This window comes from Arvicola amphibius, chromosome 13 (assembly GCF_903992535.2).
Source record: "Arvicola amphibius chromosome 13, mArvAmp1.2, whole genome shotgun sequence".
NCBI lineage: Eukaryota > Metazoa > Chordata > Mammalia > Rodentia > Cricetidae > Arvicola > Arvicola amphibius.
Genome location: NC_052059.1, coordinates 60,768,807 through 60,787,042, shown reverse-complemented (window position 1 = coordinate 60,787,042; position 18,236 = coordinate 60,768,807). Strand labels below are relative to the sequence as shown.

Sequence of the window (18,236 nt, the reverse complement as noted above, 5' to 3'; positions counted from 1 at the left end):
GACCCAACGCTCTAACTGATGAACTGGTTTAGCTACTCTTAACAATTTCCTAAACCCACTCACTACTTCTTCGGTTTGGTTGGACGAGAAACAAAGTTTTCTGGCTCGTTCTATACTTGATCATGTCTTGATCCGAAAACCAGTGTTAAAAACCATGCAGAGTGCTGCACAAAGAGGTTCGCTGGAGGCTACTCTTCTGAATTATCCCCAAATTCCAAAGCCTGGATGCACGCGCGGGATAGGTCCTCCTGCCCAAGACGCCCAGCCCGCAGCTGGCCCTGACTTCCGTACGCGGAGCCAAGATGGCGGGACCCGCGATTGAAAACCACATTCAAGATGTCGGCTTCCGGTTTGCCCCGCAGCGTCGTGCGTGGCCGTCGGGGCCACGCCCACTTCCGGTCCCTTCGCCGCGGCATGGCTGCGCTGGGGTCTTGGCTGTCCAGTGAGTGACTGTGGGGTTGGGGACCCGGGATCCCGGGGGGTGGGCTGCCCTCTAACTCCCGGCTCTTGCAGTAGGTGTCCGGAGGTTGCACTGCAGCGCAGCGGCTCGGGCCGGCGGCCACTGGCGACTTCAGTGAGTGCCGGGCGGGGGCGCGGCGGGACCTGGAAGCCGGCCGAGCCCTAACCCCCTGTTTCCCCACCCAGACAGGGACTGGCTGCCAATCCTTCCGGCTATGGGCCCCTCACGGAGCTTCCTGACTGGTCTTTCGCCGGTGAGCCTTGATGTCAGGTTTTTTTCCTTTTCCTCCAGGAGACCACCCCCGGTAGGGATTGGGGGCGTGTCTGGGAAAATATTGAACCTTTTACTTAGGCAAGTGTTTGAAGAAAGGAACTCTAATTTTGTCTGACTACAGAGCTGGGTGTGGCAGCTCACACCTGAAATCTTAGCTTTTGGGAGCTGAGGCAGAGGGATCACTGTGAGGTCAATGCAAGTATGTGGCTCTGAGTGAGTTCCAGATTATCCTGAACTACAGTGTAAGGCCCCGTGTATAAACAAATGGATAAATAAATAGTAAGTTGGCTAAGGAAGGTGAGTAGGGGATCATGACTTATAGATATAATTCTAATTTAGGCAGTCCTGGGGCTGGAAGGGTGTGTGGCTTTTATCTTTTCAGAAGGGGGCACGTGTGGTGAATGCATTTTTAGAATTTGACTCCACATACACAAGGAATTATTTGGAAAGCTGCTGAAAGGAACGCCAAAGATCCCTACCAGACTGAAGATGGCAGACTCAATCCAGAAGTCTTTTCTCTTTTTTCAAAAAAAAAAAAAAAAGGTTATGGGCTGGAAAAGATGCCTCAGAGGCACTGACTGTTCTTCAAGAGGAACTGGGTTCTATTCCTAACCCCCACATGGTGGCTTACAACTCCTTGTAACTCCAGTTCCAGGAAATCTGATGTCAATCCCTCTCACTTCCACCTGCACCAGGCACCCACACGGTGCAAGCAGAACACTCATTCACATAAAAATAAAACTTTTTTTTTAAAACATAAAATGAGGAAAGAGTAATGACACATGCCTGTAATCAGAAGGTAGAAGCAGAAGGATTGAGAGCTAGGGAACAGCCTTGGTTGTCCAGTGAGACCTTACATCAAAAGTGAGCCAGGTGGTGGTGGCGCTTGCCTTTAATCCCAGCACTCTGGAGGCAGAGGCAACTGGGTTTTTGTGAGTTCGAGACCAGCCTGGTCTACAGAGTAAGTTCCAGAACAGGCTCCAAAGCTTCAGAGAAACCATGTCTCAAAAATTCAAAAAATAAAACAAACAAAAAAAAGAGTGAATTCAGCATTGCAGATGACCCTAATTCCATGCTAATCACATGACTAAATGAAATAATAGGAACGTGTCTTAGAACTCATTTTCTTTTTTTTTTTTAAAGATTTATTTATTTATTATGTATGCAGCAGATCTTATTATAGATGGTTGTGAGCCACCATGTGGTTGCTGGGAATTGAACTCAGGACCTTTGGAAGAACAGGCAGTGCTCTAAACCTCTGAGCCATCTCTCCAGCCCCCTTAGAACTCATTTTCATGACTGTGTTGTACCTCACCATTGAAGATGCTAGATGAATTTTACAAAACTAAGCTAGAGTGGTTGTGGACTGGTTTCCTCTTCAGTATTATTTTTGATGGGCAGTGCTGGGACTTGAACCTGGGGGCCTTACATGCTAGTCCCCACCCCAGCCCTGGCAGATGTAAACTGGAAGAGGGGAGCTAGAGACTGACTCTTCTATAGTTCCTGTCACATCATAGTATTTGGAGAAGATGGTCCGGCCACATTTACCACTTCCCTTTTTCTCTCCTCTGTCTGTAGATGGCCGTCCTGCTCCCCCAATGAAAGGCCAACTTCGAAGAAAAGCTCAAAGGGAGAAGCTTGCAGTAAGTAGCTGGAACTCGAGCAAGGCCTGCGTTCTTTATAATTGGAGGAGGAAAATTTAGATGATCATTTCTCCTTGTTTTCTTTAAGATTGACTTTTATATGTATGTGTTTTGCCTCTATGAATGTACACCACATGTGTGCCTGGTGTCTGTAGAGGTCAGAGGAGGGTGTCAGATCCCCTGAAACGGAAATTACAGATGGTTGGGAGCTGCCATGTGGGTGCTGGGAGTTGAATCTGGGTCCGATGTAAAAGCAGAAAGTACTCTTAACCACTGAGCCATCTCAGTTATTATAATATAATTTGTTCTAGGTTGTGCTGTGCCTGAGCTGCTGTTTGGCGGAACTTGGGAGCAAACCCAGGGCTTCCTGGGCGCTAGACAAGTGTACCACCAGCAGCCGCGTCTCTAGTCCTGACCGCCGATAACTAACTTATTTATTTATTCATTTAGGCACGATATATAGACCAGGCTGGCCTCAGACTTACAAGAGATGGGCCTGCCTTTGCCTCCCTAGTGCTAGGATCAAAGGATGGACCACCCTACCTGCCCACGCCAAATGTTTTAATGGCACTGTTAGAAGGGGTGACTGGAGTAGGGGGCTTGTGGCAGAAACCAATAACAGACCTTCCCTTCACATTGTTAGCTCCCTTCTGTCAGGCAAATGCTGGTCTGATGCCAGTCAACAGCATCAACATCCAGCTGAAGTCCTTTGACTTCTGGAGGGAAAGGATATCTGCTCAACTGTCCGGTCCACTTGAGCCCCAGGTGTTATTTATTCTTTTCCTGTCCTTTCAGAGACGAGTTGTACTGCTGACACAGGAAATGGATGCTGGATTACAGGCATGGAAGCTTAGGCAGCAGAAGTTGGAGGAAGAAAGGAAACAGGAGCATGGTCTTAAACCCAAGGGGATTTCACTGAGAAGTCCACTTCCACATCAATAAAAACAGCTCCATTCACACTTTCCCAGACTCTCTGCCTTTCTTTTCTGTCACCAAATGCTTTATCCCATGAGAATGAAGTCATTTTTCCCGCCATTTGTATTGACAGTAAAAGACGTCAGGCACCAAGAGGAACTTTAAAATCACTGCCTGGGAGGCTTGGCCTGGTGCCCTTAGTCCACGCTCCATTCCAGTTCAGCCAGATCTTGCTCTGGGGCTATTACTTTGCCCCTGGTGTAGAGAACAAATCCAGAGCCCTGTGGAAATTAAGGACACCATCACCCTACCACTTAGCCTTGTTGCTCTGGGACTTTAATCTCTGCTGTGCTTGCCATGGGGCCAACCCATCTAAAGAGCAGTGGCTGCTCTGTGAAGGAAGAAAAGGGGGCAGTACCAGTTTTCCTGGTTTTACCCATGTCCTCCTCGAGTCACAGCTTAGCCCATAAACAGCTCATTTGTGTGCTGCTGGCATTCAATAAATGTTTTGATGAAAAGGGCTTCCCAGGGGCTGGAGAGATGGCTCATCAGTTAAGAGCACTGACTGCTCTTCCAGAGGACCCAGGTTCAGTTGCCAGCACCCACGTGGCAGCTCACAACTGTCTGTAATTTCCTGACAGCCCTGGCAAAACACCAATGCACATAGAATAAAAATAAAGAGGAAATTTGCTGTAGATTTTTTAAAAAGAAGTGCTTCCCATCTGAGGTCATTTTTTTCTTTTTGAGATAGGGTCTGCCTAAACTGGCCATGTACACCAAGCTGTCTTGCACTCCCAAAGATCTGCCTGCCTCTGGGTTTAAACCACAATACCACCATACCTGGCAGAAGTCTCTTTCTTAACCATCAACTAGTGTCCAGATACACGCTCCAGGAGGCACTCACTCTGGAAAGCTGACCTAGGAAGAATTGAACTTGTATATTTAGTCTTCTGCTGAAGGAGTTCTGTTCTGACTGAATTCCAGAGGTTGGTTGCAGAGGGTTCTGTACTTCCTCACCCCTAACAATACCCCTGTGGCACTAATACCCACGGTGAACCTCCTGGAAACTGCCAGTGACCTGGCAGCCCTTGATTTCACTGATCATGATCCCTCCCCAGGATTCTGAAGGCCAGGGCTTTTGTTCCCTGCCAGTACTGGATGCTGGGCTTGCATCTTCCCACCATAAACCCGGTCGGTAGTTGTGGATTTCAGGAGCTTCCCACCTGGCCTGATTTCTACCCTCTGCTGCTTCCCTCTACTGCCTTCCCTCCCTTCCTCTCCCCACTACCTCCTTCCTCTCGCTGACCAAACGCAATTCTTGGATCTTACATTTCGCTGATGGTCGAGTTTTCTGTCTCCCACTCTTTTCCTGCCTCTGTCCCACTGCTTGGTGTTTTTCCAGATCTAATTCTCAACCTCTTATCTATCTGCCTTTCTTACTGCCAGCTTCAGCCTGTCCTCCCCTCCCCTGCATACCTCTCCTTTTGTTCTCCCAGCTCACCAGCACGGAAGCTGTACTCTAAGGAACGATCTCCAGTGTAAAGACTGAACAAAACTCCATAATCCTAACTCCCATTTCTTCCTCTTCCAACAATTTTAATCAGACTTCCATTTGGCTTTCCCCGACCTTGAACCTTTTCCTACCCCTGCAGTTCACAATTAATGGAACAGCAAAAGCCATTAATAAAAGAGTGGGCCCCAAAATTTAAAGTAATTGTGATTGTTGTTTGGTAATGGCTTCTGTTACCGTGTAAGTTTGGGGCAGAAGGAGGCTGTCCACAGGTCTCAGCACACACACCCCTTGTTAGTAAATGCCCCTTCCTCACGAGGCATTGAAAACGTCATGTCACCACCTTCCCTAGCCATCAGACCTCCCAACACTTAACACTCTTGAAGTGAGACGTGCTGAATACTACGGGAATCGGGCCACCCAAAAAATGCTTAGGAAGAGAAAGTCTTCCGCATCCGTCCCCTGGGACACCCAGTCTCCTAGTTAGTTGTCAGCTGTGGCCTCAACCCCTGCAGATGGCAGCCTGCACCACAGAAAGACAACTCCCCCCCCACCCCCTTCTCTCCTGCTCTTGGCTGTAATTGGATTCAGGCTGAAACAACCACGTCCCCACCAGGAAAGGAGGGCATTGGGGCGGGGGCGGAGGAGAGGCTGTGGGAGAAGGGAGGGACCAAAGGAGAGAGTAGAGAAGGCTTCCAACTCAGTTCGCCGACTAAGCAGAAGAAAGATCAAAAAACGGAAAAGAGAAGAGCAAACAGGCACTTTCAGGAGCAATCCCCTCACCTCCAAGCCGGCTGCCCTCTAGGAATCCAAATTCCGTGCCTTCAGAAGACAAAGGCGCCCAAAGAGAGCGGCGGCGCGACCCCAGGGCGTGGGCCCCGCCGCGGAGCCCGCACCGCCCGGCGCCCCGACGCCACAGACCATGTCTCCCTCCCCTCGACCCTCCCGCAGCCTCCTGCTCCCCCTGCTCACGCTCGGCACCGCGCTCGCCTCCCTCGGCTGGGCCCAAGGCAGCAACTTTAGCCCCGAAGTAAGTGAGCTCCTCCCGCCCTTCCCGGGGTTGCGCCCGCCGGGTAGGCGAGTCCCGGGGTCTCCAAGGGGACAGCCCCCGCTGAGAACTCCCCCCCGCTGGGGTGGTACACTCTGCTGCTCTGGCCTTTCTTTCCCCCCCCCCCTTATCTGCAAACTTGCAAGTCGATCCAACTTTTTGCCTGCCTCCAGCCAAACCCCTCCGCCGCCTCTTTCCTATTCCTCCCTTCCCTGGAAGAACTTTGCAGCGGGGCCTGGGCCTCGCTCTCCCGGGTTCTGCGCGCACTCTGGCCAGGCAGGAGCTTCACAAACACTGGACTCCGCTCCAACCCCGCGCCGTCCGTGCCGGTGTCATACGCAAGTTGTTCCCTCAGTTTGGCAGCGCTCAGGTGCCCTCGGCCCTGCACCGGCGCATCTGTACCAAGTGGGGCGTCGGGGGCGGCCGATCGCTACCCGCCTTCCCTGGACCGCCCTCGGTGCGGGCCTCGGGCCCTGGCGTCGAGGATCGCGGCGGGCAGAACTTCCGCGCACACAAAGCTCTTCTTGTGAGCCGCGGGGCTCAGCCTGGCCACCACCTCCCCGCGTCCTCACCCTAACCGGCGCCTTGCGGGGTGGGGGGGGGGACGCTTTTTGTTGCTGTTTTTCTGAGTTAATTGCGGAGAGAGTTGGGGGGGTGGAGTTGCTCGGCGAGCGAGTTGAGGGCGGGCCTGGGTCGCCCTCAAGCGTCCTGACTTGCTTGGGCGCCCCCACCCCCATCCCCAACCCTCCCATGACCGTAGCCCACCCCGGTCCTAAAGGAAGCAGCGTGGGAGTAGTCTGAGGAAGTTTTCCCTCCCTCTCTTATTTTGGGGTGAAGGTGGGAGATGGATTTAATCAGCTTCTTATTTTGGGCCATCCAACCCACTCATCCTGGTGAGAACCTGGGTGTGGTAGGGAAGGGCAGGGAAGGGCCCAAAAGGCAGGATATGGTCTGATTTGATTCCCTTTGCTCTAGTCCCAGGCCCAGGCTGGATCACACCCTCCGAGGTGATGTGGGGGGGGGTGCACTGGGGGCACATGTTGCCTGTGCCCCTAAAGAGACCTGGGGCTGAAGGGACAAGTGTGGCCCTAGAAATGGGGCCACACTTGTGCATAGAGTCTAGAAAGAGTAAAATCCTCTCTGAGACTGGAGACCAAACCCATTTGTCAAAGAGGAGGTGACTTTCCCAGGCCTGAAGCTCCTATCTTAGCCCCAAAGAGAGTGCCTAACAAAAGGAACCCCTGGAAGACTGCCCACTGCCAACTTCTTTCTCTCCTCCCCAGCTTCCACTAGGTCCCCTAGGGGAGGGGCGGCAGCCCTGGCTCCACTTTAAGTGGGTCATGGTCGTCCCAGAGCCAGAACCACCATTTGCTTCTGGAACACAGTCGGGTGGGAAGCTGAGGGAGGGCGGGGCAGCCCCAGAAGAGGCCAGGATCCAAGGTTTGATGTGGAGCTGGAGAGCCCCCACCCTCTTGGCCTCCTACAGTGGGAGGTGTTCCTTGACTTTCTCATAGGGAATACCCTGCACTTACTAATCAAGACAATGCCAGCCAACTAGGTTCTGCCACCCAAGATAGTTGTTCCTTCTCCAGGCCAAGCTGAAGGAAGGGGAGAGGCAGCCCTGGCCTTGGGCAGCGAGGTCGGTCCCTTTCACCAGGCCTCCATAGCTCCACACTACTCCACAACAGTGTGTCTGGGGCTTCACCCTTCCCCCACTCAGCCGCAGACACCAGAGTCCTCTCCTGTGGTTCCAGGCTCATAGTCTGTGGTTCTTGCTTTGCTCAGAGCCTGGCTCTGTGAGATGGAGAAAGAAACTTGCCCAGTCCGGGAAAGGAAGAAAATGATGGGGATGCTTTCTTTCCTGGCTTTGTGATACTCTTCCTGGGAGTCCTTTTCCTGACAAAGCATCCACTTTTCTTCACAGGGTATGGGGCAGGGATTATGAGTTTGCTTATTTAGACCTGCCTGTCTCTTGAAAGGCCAGGAGGAAAGGGGTTTATTCAGAGCTCCTGGCTGTGCTGTTTCTCCCACCAGTTTCTCCATCCTCCTGTAGGAACATTCCTTCTATTTGGCTAAAAACCCTCCACTCCTCCTGACTTCCAGCTATGGGGGGAGGGAGCAGGCCACTCCCATCCTCCCTGTAGCAGGTGTTACCCTAGCAGGGGTCAGAGTCTACAGGTGAGACTAGGTGCAAAGGGAGTTTCCTGCATACTTGGCACAGGCCACAGCAGGCCTCAGGAGGGCGCTGGCTGTGGCATCAGCCAGCACAGGTCAGGGCAAGCCTTCAGATATGAGGGAACAGCTCTGGACTTACCCACCTTGCTAGGGCCCTCTGACATACAAGCGGTTAAAAACTCCTGAGCCCCTGGGAAGGGTTTTGATTAACCAGTGCTGCTAGGGAAGTTTGGCCAGGCTGATTGGCTGGGGGAAAGGCTGGGTTGTTTACAACTTGGGCCCTAACTTGAGGGGAATCACTTCCTGGAACTGTGTTGCAATTCCTGCCCCTGTTGGGCTCAGGTCCTAAGTCAGCTGCTCCTGAATCACCCCCAGACCCCACACAAGAGCATTGCTCCACCACCCATGCCTAGCCCTAATGGGGAAGCATCATGTGGAGATAAATCCATCCTAATGACCCCGGGTAGGAGATGCAGGACCCAAAGCCGCTTTGCCCTTCCCCCTCCAAATGCCCATTCTAGGCAACGTGAAGCCCCCCTCTGAACTCCTTAAATAAGGTAAAACTGGAATAGGCCCAGCTCTATCTGGATCATGGCTCCCTACAAAAGAATCCAAGCATCTTCAAAGTTCATACACAACATGGCTTGCTTGACTTTCCAAGCCTAGATTGCTAGGTCATAGAGTATTTATTTGGGGTCCTGGCTGATTAGCTACCACCTCCTAAGAGCCCAGCTTCCCCGTCAGCATCCAGCCTCAACCCTGGCTCCTTTCCTGGACTCCGTCAAAAGATTTCTGCTGTTGAGGGCCCTAGAAGTGTGGCACCTCTGTTGCAGGAACCCCCTCACCCTGTTCGACTCCACCATTCTACCTATCATGGACATAACTCACTTTCAAATGGGACATGCCATCTTTGCCAGAACTGACGGAGGAGAAAAGTGATAGAGAAAATACCAGCTCTAAGAAGACATTCTAGAGCACAGGCATGGCTTAGTAAAATGCTTGCGGCAAGCTTAAGGGCCTGAATTTAAACCCTAGCACCCACGGCAAACACCAGACAAGATGCGCATACTTGTAATCTCAGTGTGAGGGAGGCAGAGGCAGGCAATTCCCTGAGGCTTGCTGGCCATCTAGCCTGGCCTAATAGGTGAACCACAGATTCCAGTGAGAGACCCTGCCTAAAAAAAAAAAAAAAAAAAAAAAAAAGGTGGACAGCTCCCGAGGAATACACCAGAGGTTGACCTTTGACCTCCACATACATGTAAGCACCAACCAAAAGCATCCTAAGACTCTCTCAGTCCATTAATGCTCTCATTTACTAGAGTACTATAACCAGTCAGGACCAATGGCTCTCCAACCTTATAGCTGTCTGCTCCCCATCACCCTTGGGGACAGGCACACTGGGATCTAGGCTATAGATCAATATAAGTCAGCCATTAGCCTGAAAGTTCCTGGCAGAACCAGAATGGGAGCCCATCATATTTCTCATTAAGCCAAGGATATCTTCCAGGCACTGTGGAGAGGCAGGTGGGCCCCCTGGACCACGTGGAAAATTCTCTAAGCCACATCCCTCTCCCTACAGGCCTGGCTGCAGCAGTATGGCTACCTACCTCCAGGGGACCTGCGTACCCACACACAACGCTCCCCTCAGTCACTCTCAGCTGCCATTGCCGCCATGCAAAGGTTCTATGGTTTGCAAGTGACAGGCAAGGCTGATTTGGACACCTTGAAGTAAGTTCCTAATGTCCACTGAGCACACTGAATACCTGCCCCTGTGCCAGTGTCCCAACCCTCTCCCGTTGGTATCATTACCTGGCCTTTCTCTACACTGGCATATACAAGGCCTCACCCAACACTGACCTGGGGCCAGAGGCCAGGACCCTGGGTCAACTGTGACGCTCCACTCTCTCCCCTTGAAGACCTCACTTGTTTATTTGTTTGCTTGTTTGGTTTGGTTTTTTTGAGACAGGGTTTCTCTGTAGCTTTGGAGCCTGTCCCGGAACTCACTCTGTAGACCAAACTGGTTTCAAACTCGCAGAGATCCTCCTGCCTCTGCCTCCTGAGTGCTGGGATTAAAGGCGTGTGCCACCACCACCCAGAGCTTTTTTATTATATGTACTATACTGACCCCAGTGTTTCCTCCCCAGGGCCATGAGGCGCCCTCGCTGTGGTGTTCCAGATAAGTTTGGTACTGAGATCAAGGCCAATGTTCGAAGGAAGCGCTACGCCATCCAGGGCCTCAAATGGCAGCACAATGAGATCACTTTCTGGTGAGTCCGACTACTAGAGATTGTTCTCACATCCACTACCCTTCCCTCTTAATTGTATAAGGTAGAGGCAGGGGTGGCCTGTACTAGTCTCCCCCGTTCTTAGGGACTGGGAAGGAAAATAGTTCTAACCTTGCAGAGAAGTGCAGCTATCTGGGGGATACACTTGTGCCAACACCCCCAAGACTCTGGTTCTTGGGGGCTGAGACATCAAATATGCAATAGCAGGGATAGCAGGTCTGGCAAGGTGGCCGGGCAGTTCGGTCAGGGCTGGGAGAGCACAGGGAACTTTGCCTCATTTATCCTAATGCTTCCCTTCTCTACCCTCATATCTGGGTGTCAGCATCCAGAACTACACCCCCAAGGTGGGCGAGTATGCCACATTCGAGGCCATTAGGAAGGCCTTCCGCGTATGGGAGAGTGCCACGCCACTGCGCTTCCGTGAAGTACCCTATGCCTACATCCGAGAGGGTCATGAGAAGCAGGCTGACATCATGATCTTGTTTGCTGAGGGTTTCCACGGTGACAGTACACCCTTTGATGGTGAAGGGGGCTTCCTGGCACATGCCTATTTCCCAGGCCCCAGTATCGGAGGGGACACCCACTTTGATTCTGCTGAGCCCTGGACTGTCCAAAATGAGGACCTAAATGGTGAGTAAGGGAACCCTGAGTTCCACCCTGGGTAGCGTGTGCTGTCCCTTGTTTATAGAGGGGTCTCCTTCCAGAAGCTAAGCTAGCAGTAGTAGCCAACCTGGTCTGCATAGTAAGTTCCAGCCAGCCAGGGCTACAGTAGTGAGACCCTGTCTCATAAATCAATAAAATTAAAATATAAGTCTAAGTGCTGGGGCAGGAGGATTGTGAGTTTGAAGCCTGCCTATGCTATATATAGCAAGACTTTTCTCAAAATAAGCAACAAAGCCGGGCGATGGTGGCACAGGTGTTTGATCCCACCCAGCACTTGGGAAGCAGAGGCAGGTGGATCTCTGAGTTCAAGGCCAAGCTAGTCTACAGAGTGAGTTTCAGGACAGCCAAAGCTACACAGAGAAACCCTCTCTCAAAAAACAAAAAATAAAAAAACAAACAAATAATAAAGCCAGGCATGGTAGCATGCGTTTTTAATCCCAGCACTCAGGAGGCAGAGGCAGGCGGATCTCTGTGAGTTCAAGGCCAGCCTGGTCTACAAAGCTAGTTCCAGGACAACAAGGGCTGTTTCACAGAGAAACCCTGCCTCAAAAACAAAAACAAAAAACCAGCAACAGCTAAGTACTAGCCACACAGGCCTACTGTGAAAGCAGGAATTACATTTAAAGCTATTTATGTCTGTATATTTGGTGTGCTATCACTACCTTGCCAATCACAGACTTCTCCAGGCAAACATGATGCCTACCTAGCTTTTAGAGGCAACTAATCTCCACAATATAGGTTTCCTTGGAATTGGAATCCTGCCCCAGGGCGCCCCGCCCCACCCCACCCCACCCAGAAGAGGGTACTGACTGAACCAAACAGGAAACTGACCCTCAAGATTTGGTCACTTTAGGTGGAAAACTTGACCGGCAGGCTTATCTGTAAACCTGAGGTCTCTGGAGGGGAAGCAGGAAGCCTAAGAAGGGATCCAAACTCTCACCATCTCCATCCCTCCAGGCAATGATGTCTTCCTGGTAGCTGTGCACGAGCTGGGCCATGCTCTCGGCCTGGAGCACTCCAACGACCCCTCTGCCATCATGGCACCCTTTTACCAGTGGATGGACACAGAGAATTTTGTGCTGCCTGACGATGACCGCCGCGGCATCCAGCAACTTTATGGCAAGTTATCCATCCGCTTACCTGCTCCTCTGCCTCTGCTCTCGTCCCTTTCCAGTCTCTGGTTTGCATTTTCCCTGCGGCGTGCCGTGAAGTCTGTACGTACATACGCACCACCTTTCCCCACCTCTCTTAGCTCCGACTCTATTAAGTTTTTTTTTTTTATAAGTATATTGCAAATATATATGTATACATGTACCACGTATATGCCTGGTGCCCATAGAGGCCAGCAGAAACTGCCGGGTGAGTGGTGGCAACGAAACTTGGGTCCTTGGTAGGAACTGCAAGTGCTCCCAATCAGTCAGCCGCGTCCCCAGCTCCGCAGCTCCCACTTTCAAGCATACCTTTTGAACATACCACCCTAACCTTCTCCAAAAACCTGTTCACACTATTAGAGGTGTGTATGTGTCCACAGTGGCCAGAGGCATCCAATTTCCTAGAAGCAGGGTTCTAGAGGTTGTGAGCCCCCTGATGTCAATGCTGCGACTCAAACTCACATCCTCTACAAGAGCAGTATTGCTCTAACCACTGAGCCACCTCTGGATCACCCCCACTCTCTTCGTGCTTTCTAAGGGTGCTGTCTGTTTATCTGTCTATCCTTCTATTCTCTGCCTCAAAATCTGAAGTGCCCTATTGTTCTCTTTCTCAGGGAGTAAGTCAGGGTCACCCACCAAGATGCCCCCTCAACCCAGAACTACCTCTCGGCCCTCTGTCCCAGATAAGCCCAGAAACCCCACCTATGGACCTAACATCTGTGATGGTAACTTTGATACCGTGGCCATGCTCCGAGGAGAGATGTTTGTCTTCAAGGTGAGAGGACCAGAAGAAGGGAAAAGGAAAAAGAAGGAGGAAGAGAAGAAAGGGGGCAGAAGGACTCTCAGCAAGGAAGCTGGGTGACAATAGCAATAGGAGGAATGAAAGTTAGAAGCACAGGGCTGAAGGCAGTGGGGGCGCTTAGGAGGCTGCAGAAGAACAAGGCATAATGCAATCCCACCTTTACTGGTTTCTAGGAGCGATGGTTCTGGCGAGTGAGGAATAACCAAGTGATGGATGGATACCCAATGCCTATTGGCCAGTTCTGGAGGGGCCTGCCTGCATCCATCAATACTGCCTATGAGAGAAAGGATGGCAAATTTGTCTTCTTCAAAGGTAACCAGGCATTTCCTGGACTGGGGAAGTTGGAGGGTCTCCGTGGGTGAGCTGATTCCCAGAGACCTCAGAGTCAAGTTGAGTCCAGATTCCTCTTTCCTCTCTTATCCCAGGGGATAAGCATTGGGTGTTTGATGAGGCTTCCCTGGAACCTGGGTACCCCAAGCACATTAAGGAGCTAGGCCGAGGACTGCCTACCGACAAGATTGATGCAGCTCTCTTCTGGATGCCCAATGGAAAGACCTACTTCTTCAGGGGAAATAAGTAAGCTCTCCAGCCCTTCACTCCAAGCCTCTCCACTGCCACCCCAAATATCCTAATCCCCAAATTCTGAAGAAAGGCCCACTTTACCCCCCAAGGTATATTGCCCTGGAACTGGCCAAGTCTTTATGTTGCCTAGCAATAGGCAGTTTTTCTTAGTGCTGCGTGCGTGGGATGTGACCGGGTCACCATTTCAGACCTGGTCATTTGATGCCTCCTGCCCCCAGCACTGTGTCTCCACCCCAGCCACCAGGCACTGTTATTAAGGGCTGCTGGTGGCTCCTTACAGCCTGGACCCTCCCTTCCACCTCCTCCTTCCCCTCTTTCAGCTGCAGGCCCTCATTACTCAAAACCCCTGTCCCCAACCGTGTCCATAGTTACCCTTTGTTCCCCGGTGCACTCTGTCATGGGTCTGCTGACCTCTGAGGGCATGCCCAGTATCCAGCCGCTTCGGTTTCTCTCCCCTCCCCCAGGTACTACCGTTTCAATGAGGAGTTCAGAGCAGTGGACAGCGAGTACCCTAAAAACATCAAAGTCTGGGAAGGAATCCCTGAGTCTCCTAGAGGGTCATTCATGGGTAGCGATGAAGGTGAGTGGGCAAGGGAAACTGTGTAGAGAAGGAAGGGCACAGGGAGCCGAGGAAGAGCAGAAAGACAGAGTGTCTAGTGGAAAACATTGATGGTGCTTGCATATGTAATACCACCCTCGGTCTGGCCACTTTTCCAACCTGGTGCTGTAATCAACTCCATTCTCCACTTGAGGAAGCAAACGTTGAGGAAGATTGAGAGGGAAGCTTAGCTGCCCATCACACTAACCGTGCTTTCTTCTTCTCTCTCTTTGGGGCCTTTATGGACTCTGCCCATCCTGGTTCTTGTCGTCCTACACCATCCTCTTGGTGCCCTTCAGTCTTCACCTACTTCTACAAAGGGAACAAATACTGGAAATTCAACAACCAGAAGCTGAAAGTAGAGCCAGGGTACCCCAAGTCAGCTCTGCGGGACTGGATGGGCTGCCCTTCAGGGGACCGCCCGGATGAGGGGACTGAGAAAGAGACAGAGGTGATCATCATCGAGGTCGACGAGGACGGCAGCGGAGCAGTGAGCGCAGCCGCAGTGGTCCTACCTGTGCTGCTGCTGCTCCTGGTGCTGGCAGTGGGCCTTGCAGTCTTCTTCTTCAGACGCCATGGGACCCCCAAGCGACTGCTTTACTGCCAGCGTTCACTGCTGGACAAGGTCTGACCCCCACCGCTGGCCCACCCACTTCTACCACATGAACTTTGCCCCTGAAGGCCAGTGGCAGCAGGTGGTGACAGGTGGGCTGCTCACACCCATCCTGAGCCCTCTCTCCCTCCGGCCTCCTTTCTCGGTCCCTAATTGGCCTCTCCTACCCTCACCCAGCATTGCTTCAGCCATAGGTGGGTCCCCTGAGGGCTGAGCAGGAAGGTGGTCCCTTCCCACCTCTGGCCCTCAGGGGAACCTCACAGCTTGGTGTGTGTCCAACCCTATTTGAATGTTTTCAGGGCTCTGCACTTGAAGGCAAGACCCTCTGACCTCATGGGCAAAGGCCAAATGAGATCACCTGCTTCTTTTCCTTCCCCTAACTGCATACCTTAAATCTCTGAACTCTGACCTCAGGAGGCTCTGGGCATCTGAGCCCTCTCAGTGCCAAGTGTACCCAGTTGGCAGCCCTCCCACCACCGACTAAAAGGAACCTAAGAGTGTATGTTGGAAGTGGAAAGATTGCTCAGCTACCCTAAAGACTTTGATTTAAAAAAAAAAAAAAATCACTCAATGAGGGTCTTGGTGGCTTGAACAACCAAGTTTCTCTCCACAAAGATCTGCCTCTATCCAACCCACCCTGGAGAACGTCCAAGGAGCCTGAGCCATCTAGGACTAAATGGGTTTGAGGAAACTTTTGGCAAAACTGGCCCCTCCTCAATAGCCTTGGCTGTCCAGTTCAAGGTCAGAAGAGCTGAAAGCTGGGGGAACGGGCCTGGGTACAGAGCGGTCAAGAGGAGACAGTGGGATCTGGAACATGGGAGAAAAGGAGCCTTAGGGCTCAGAGTAGAAAAAGACCGGTTCACATGCAAGTTGCTGGGGCTGGGACCCAAAGACAGCAGTCCGAGGGGACAGGAAATGAGGTGTGGTGGTAGCAGTGTATGCCGGGAGTCTGGGCAGACTGCAGAGCACACGCATGACACTGTGGTACCCAGGAGCGTGCACATTGTATTGGGTCTCAGAGAGGGCCTTAATAAGCCGCACTGGCCTCTTTTTGTCTCCTTGCTTACTGACTGTGGACAGGAAGGATAAGGGTGGCTATAGGAGTGAAGAGCCTATAGTACAGGGACTGGGGACTCCGTAGAGACCAGACCAGGCTGATAGTGGCCTAGCCTTGCTCAGTCTGTCTCACTGTACTAGTGAGGCAGGTGTCTGGGTGCTCCTGGGTAGGGTGGGCCCCTCCCTCTCCTGATGCAGGCACTCCTCAGCCCATTTTACCTGTGTCCTGCCCTTCCTCTTCCCCACCCAGCCAACCCATTTGAAAGTCTCCTTCAGCCACTGAAGGTGGTCATGGTACTGGGGACTCAGGAGGGAGAGTGACACCCTGTGGAGGGGGTGAGAGGAAAGGAGTATCTGGGTGGGGTTTGGGACTAGGGAAAACGGGGTGAACGGTGCTGGAAGCCCAGCTAAATTTCTGTCTTGTTTGGGTTTTTTGTTTTGTTTAATGTATATTTTTATTATAATTATTATATATGAATGCCATTCAAATCGTTCCTTTTTGTTAACAAGGGGCATGGGGAGGGGTGGGGGAGGGGGGCAGAGGCAACTGACCTCAGAAACCTGCAGGGCGGGGCTGGGTCAGTGCCCTCTAAGGACATTTTTGACCTTGTTCAACCTTTCCACGAAGAATAAACTGTGTTTCACATTCCTTGTGTGACTATAGCTTGATGTAGGGGTGAATTGGATGTGGCCAAGCAGGGCCAGGAAGAGCAGGCGTTGAGAAGAGCATTTCTCACGATTTAGGGGCTTAGTATGTGTCATAAGTATTTATTCTTAGTGGACCGGTGAGATTGAAGAGCTGGAGTTGGGAGCAAGGCATACCCCACTAGAGGTTAGAGGAGTGATCGGCAGAACCCAGCATCCCTCCCCCAAATCCTTAAAAGTCTACCATTGCATGTCAAAGCTGCCAGAAATAGGAGGAAGTGGTCAAGCTGAGACTATTTGGAAAATCTTCCTAAATTGCATTATTCTGCCGTGTGATCTGGCCACAGACACGCGGGTTTCCTCATCCATGTGTCCCCGCAGCAAGGGTATTCCCATGATCACATTACACTGGAGCTCAGGGACAGGCCCGAGGACAAATCCGGGCATAGTGATGCACACCTGTACTCTCAGCCCTTCTGGAGACAGAGGCAGGCATACTGCTGGGCCAGCCCAGTCTACATAAGTAAGTTCTAGGCCAGCTGGAGCTACACAGTAAGACCCTGCCTAAGAAAGAAAAAAAGAGGAAAAGGTGGTGGTTCCTACAGGCCTGGGACTCTGATGTTGGATTAGGAGATCAGGAAGGTGGGGGGAGGTGGTACTAGGCGTGTCCTACCCCTGGTAGCACAGTGTCAGCTGCCCAGGAGACCCAGGACCCTCAGGTTGCAAGGGTAGAATAACAAGGCTTTGTTCCACTTTCCATAGAAACTGCTGCCCTAGACAGGGTTCCCAGGCTGCTGACCCCTCCCTTCCTCCGAAACCAGCCTGAAGGGAGGGGTCAGCTCAGTTGCTGAGTCAGCTCAGCTGGAGGAGAGCAGCCCCGTTCTCCCGCCTTCCCTTCCTGCCTCAGCCCAGGCTTCACTGGGCTTCTGCCCAGGTCCTCCACAGCCTGCCTTTCAGAGCCTAGCCCCACCTATGCCACCCTTCTAGCCAACTGCTCTGCAGGGTGGCTGGCATGATTACTTTGGCAGATGGGGTACCCAACCTTCCTGCCAGCCAGCAACCCTGACCCCAAGCATGGTCACCTGTGCCTCCCCTGCCAACAGCTGTTTGGCAGGGCCTGTGTGTCTCGGTGAAGTTAGGCACAACCCCCAACACCACCATCACCATAAGGGATTAAAACTGAGAAGGTGGCCCTGGGGGAAATCGGGGGCATCTAGGGGTAATCAAGTCCATGCATGTGACAAAAAACTCAGAAGATGAGCTCATGGCCCTTTGTGTTTTTGTGGTCCACATATGGAGGCAATTACAGATGCTGTCCAGAGGGAATTCTGCAAAACACAGCTGGAGCCAGTGGAAGAGCCCAGGAGGGGGGACTGCCAGAGGGAAGAGGAGGGGAGCCCAGGGCTGGAGTGCGGTTTCCCCATCACGAGGAAATTGTTTGGCTAGGATTCTGGAATCACAAGATGCTCTCTGAAGCCAAGGGGAAGAAATGGGAATGCAGAACTGGAGACAAAGCGGGGATGAGCTGGAAGTTTGATTCTGCACAGACGGGACTGTGGGGCGGAGGCAGAAGGGTCTGGTGCTGATGATACACTTGGACCTGCCCACTGGAACCTGCGAGATTGCCCAGCGACCTTGGGAGGTGCTTTAGTGGTCATGAGGCCCCACTTGAGTGAGCCACCATGTCAGGAGGCAGAGGGCCCTCTGGCTCCCAAGGACCTGCACACTGTTCGCACTGGCCTGGCCGATTTCTCTGCTGGGCCTGACCCAGTTTCTATGGTTCCAAGTTCCTTTATTCGAAAGCAGCACTTGTGTGC

At 52.1% G+C, this 18,236-nt stretch overlaps 2 protein-coding genes across 3 annotated transcripts; both read left to right on the top strand.

The window, feature by feature from the left end:
* Nucleotides 1-366: 366 nt before the first annotated feature.
* Mrpl52 (mitochondrial ribosomal protein L52) lies at nucleotides 367-3,338 on the top strand. 2 transcript variants are annotated; one of them, XM_038310238.2, is made up of 5 exons: nucleotides 367-442; nucleotides 517-574; nucleotides 646-713; nucleotides 2,312-2,376; nucleotides 3,172-3,338. In XM_038310238.2, exons 1-5 carry the CDS (start codon nucleotides 415-417, stop codon nucleotides 3,316-3,318), a joined length of 366 nt encoding a protein of 121 aa, XP_038166166.1. In that variant the 5' UTR covers nucleotides 367-414; the 3' UTR covers nucleotides 3,319-3,338. The 2 variants fall into 2 exon arrangements, with proteins under 2 accessions (XP_038166166.1, XP_038166165.1); XM_038310237.2 differs by having other exon boundaries at nucleotides 383-442; nucleotides 514-574.
* Nucleotides 3,339-5,453: 2,115 nt separating this feature from the next.
* On the top strand, nucleotides 5,454-16,263 carry Mmp14 (matrix metallopeptidase 14). Its single transcript, XM_038309975.1, has 10 exons — nucleotides 5,454-5,831; nucleotides 9,604-9,752; nucleotides 10,169-10,291; nucleotides 10,632-10,939; nucleotides 11,930-12,091; nucleotides 12,738-12,898; nucleotides 13,099-13,237; nucleotides 13,351-13,501; nucleotides 13,972-14,087; nucleotides 14,405-16,263. The coding sequence occupies exons 1-10, from the start codon at nucleotides 5,724-5,726 to the stop codon at nucleotides 14,734-14,736; spliced, it is 1,749 nt and encodes a 582-aa protein (XP_038165903.1). The 5' UTR covers nucleotides 5,454-5,723; the 3' UTR covers nucleotides 14,737-16,263.
* The last annotated feature ends 1,973 nt before the right edge of the window (nucleotides 16,264-18,236 follow it).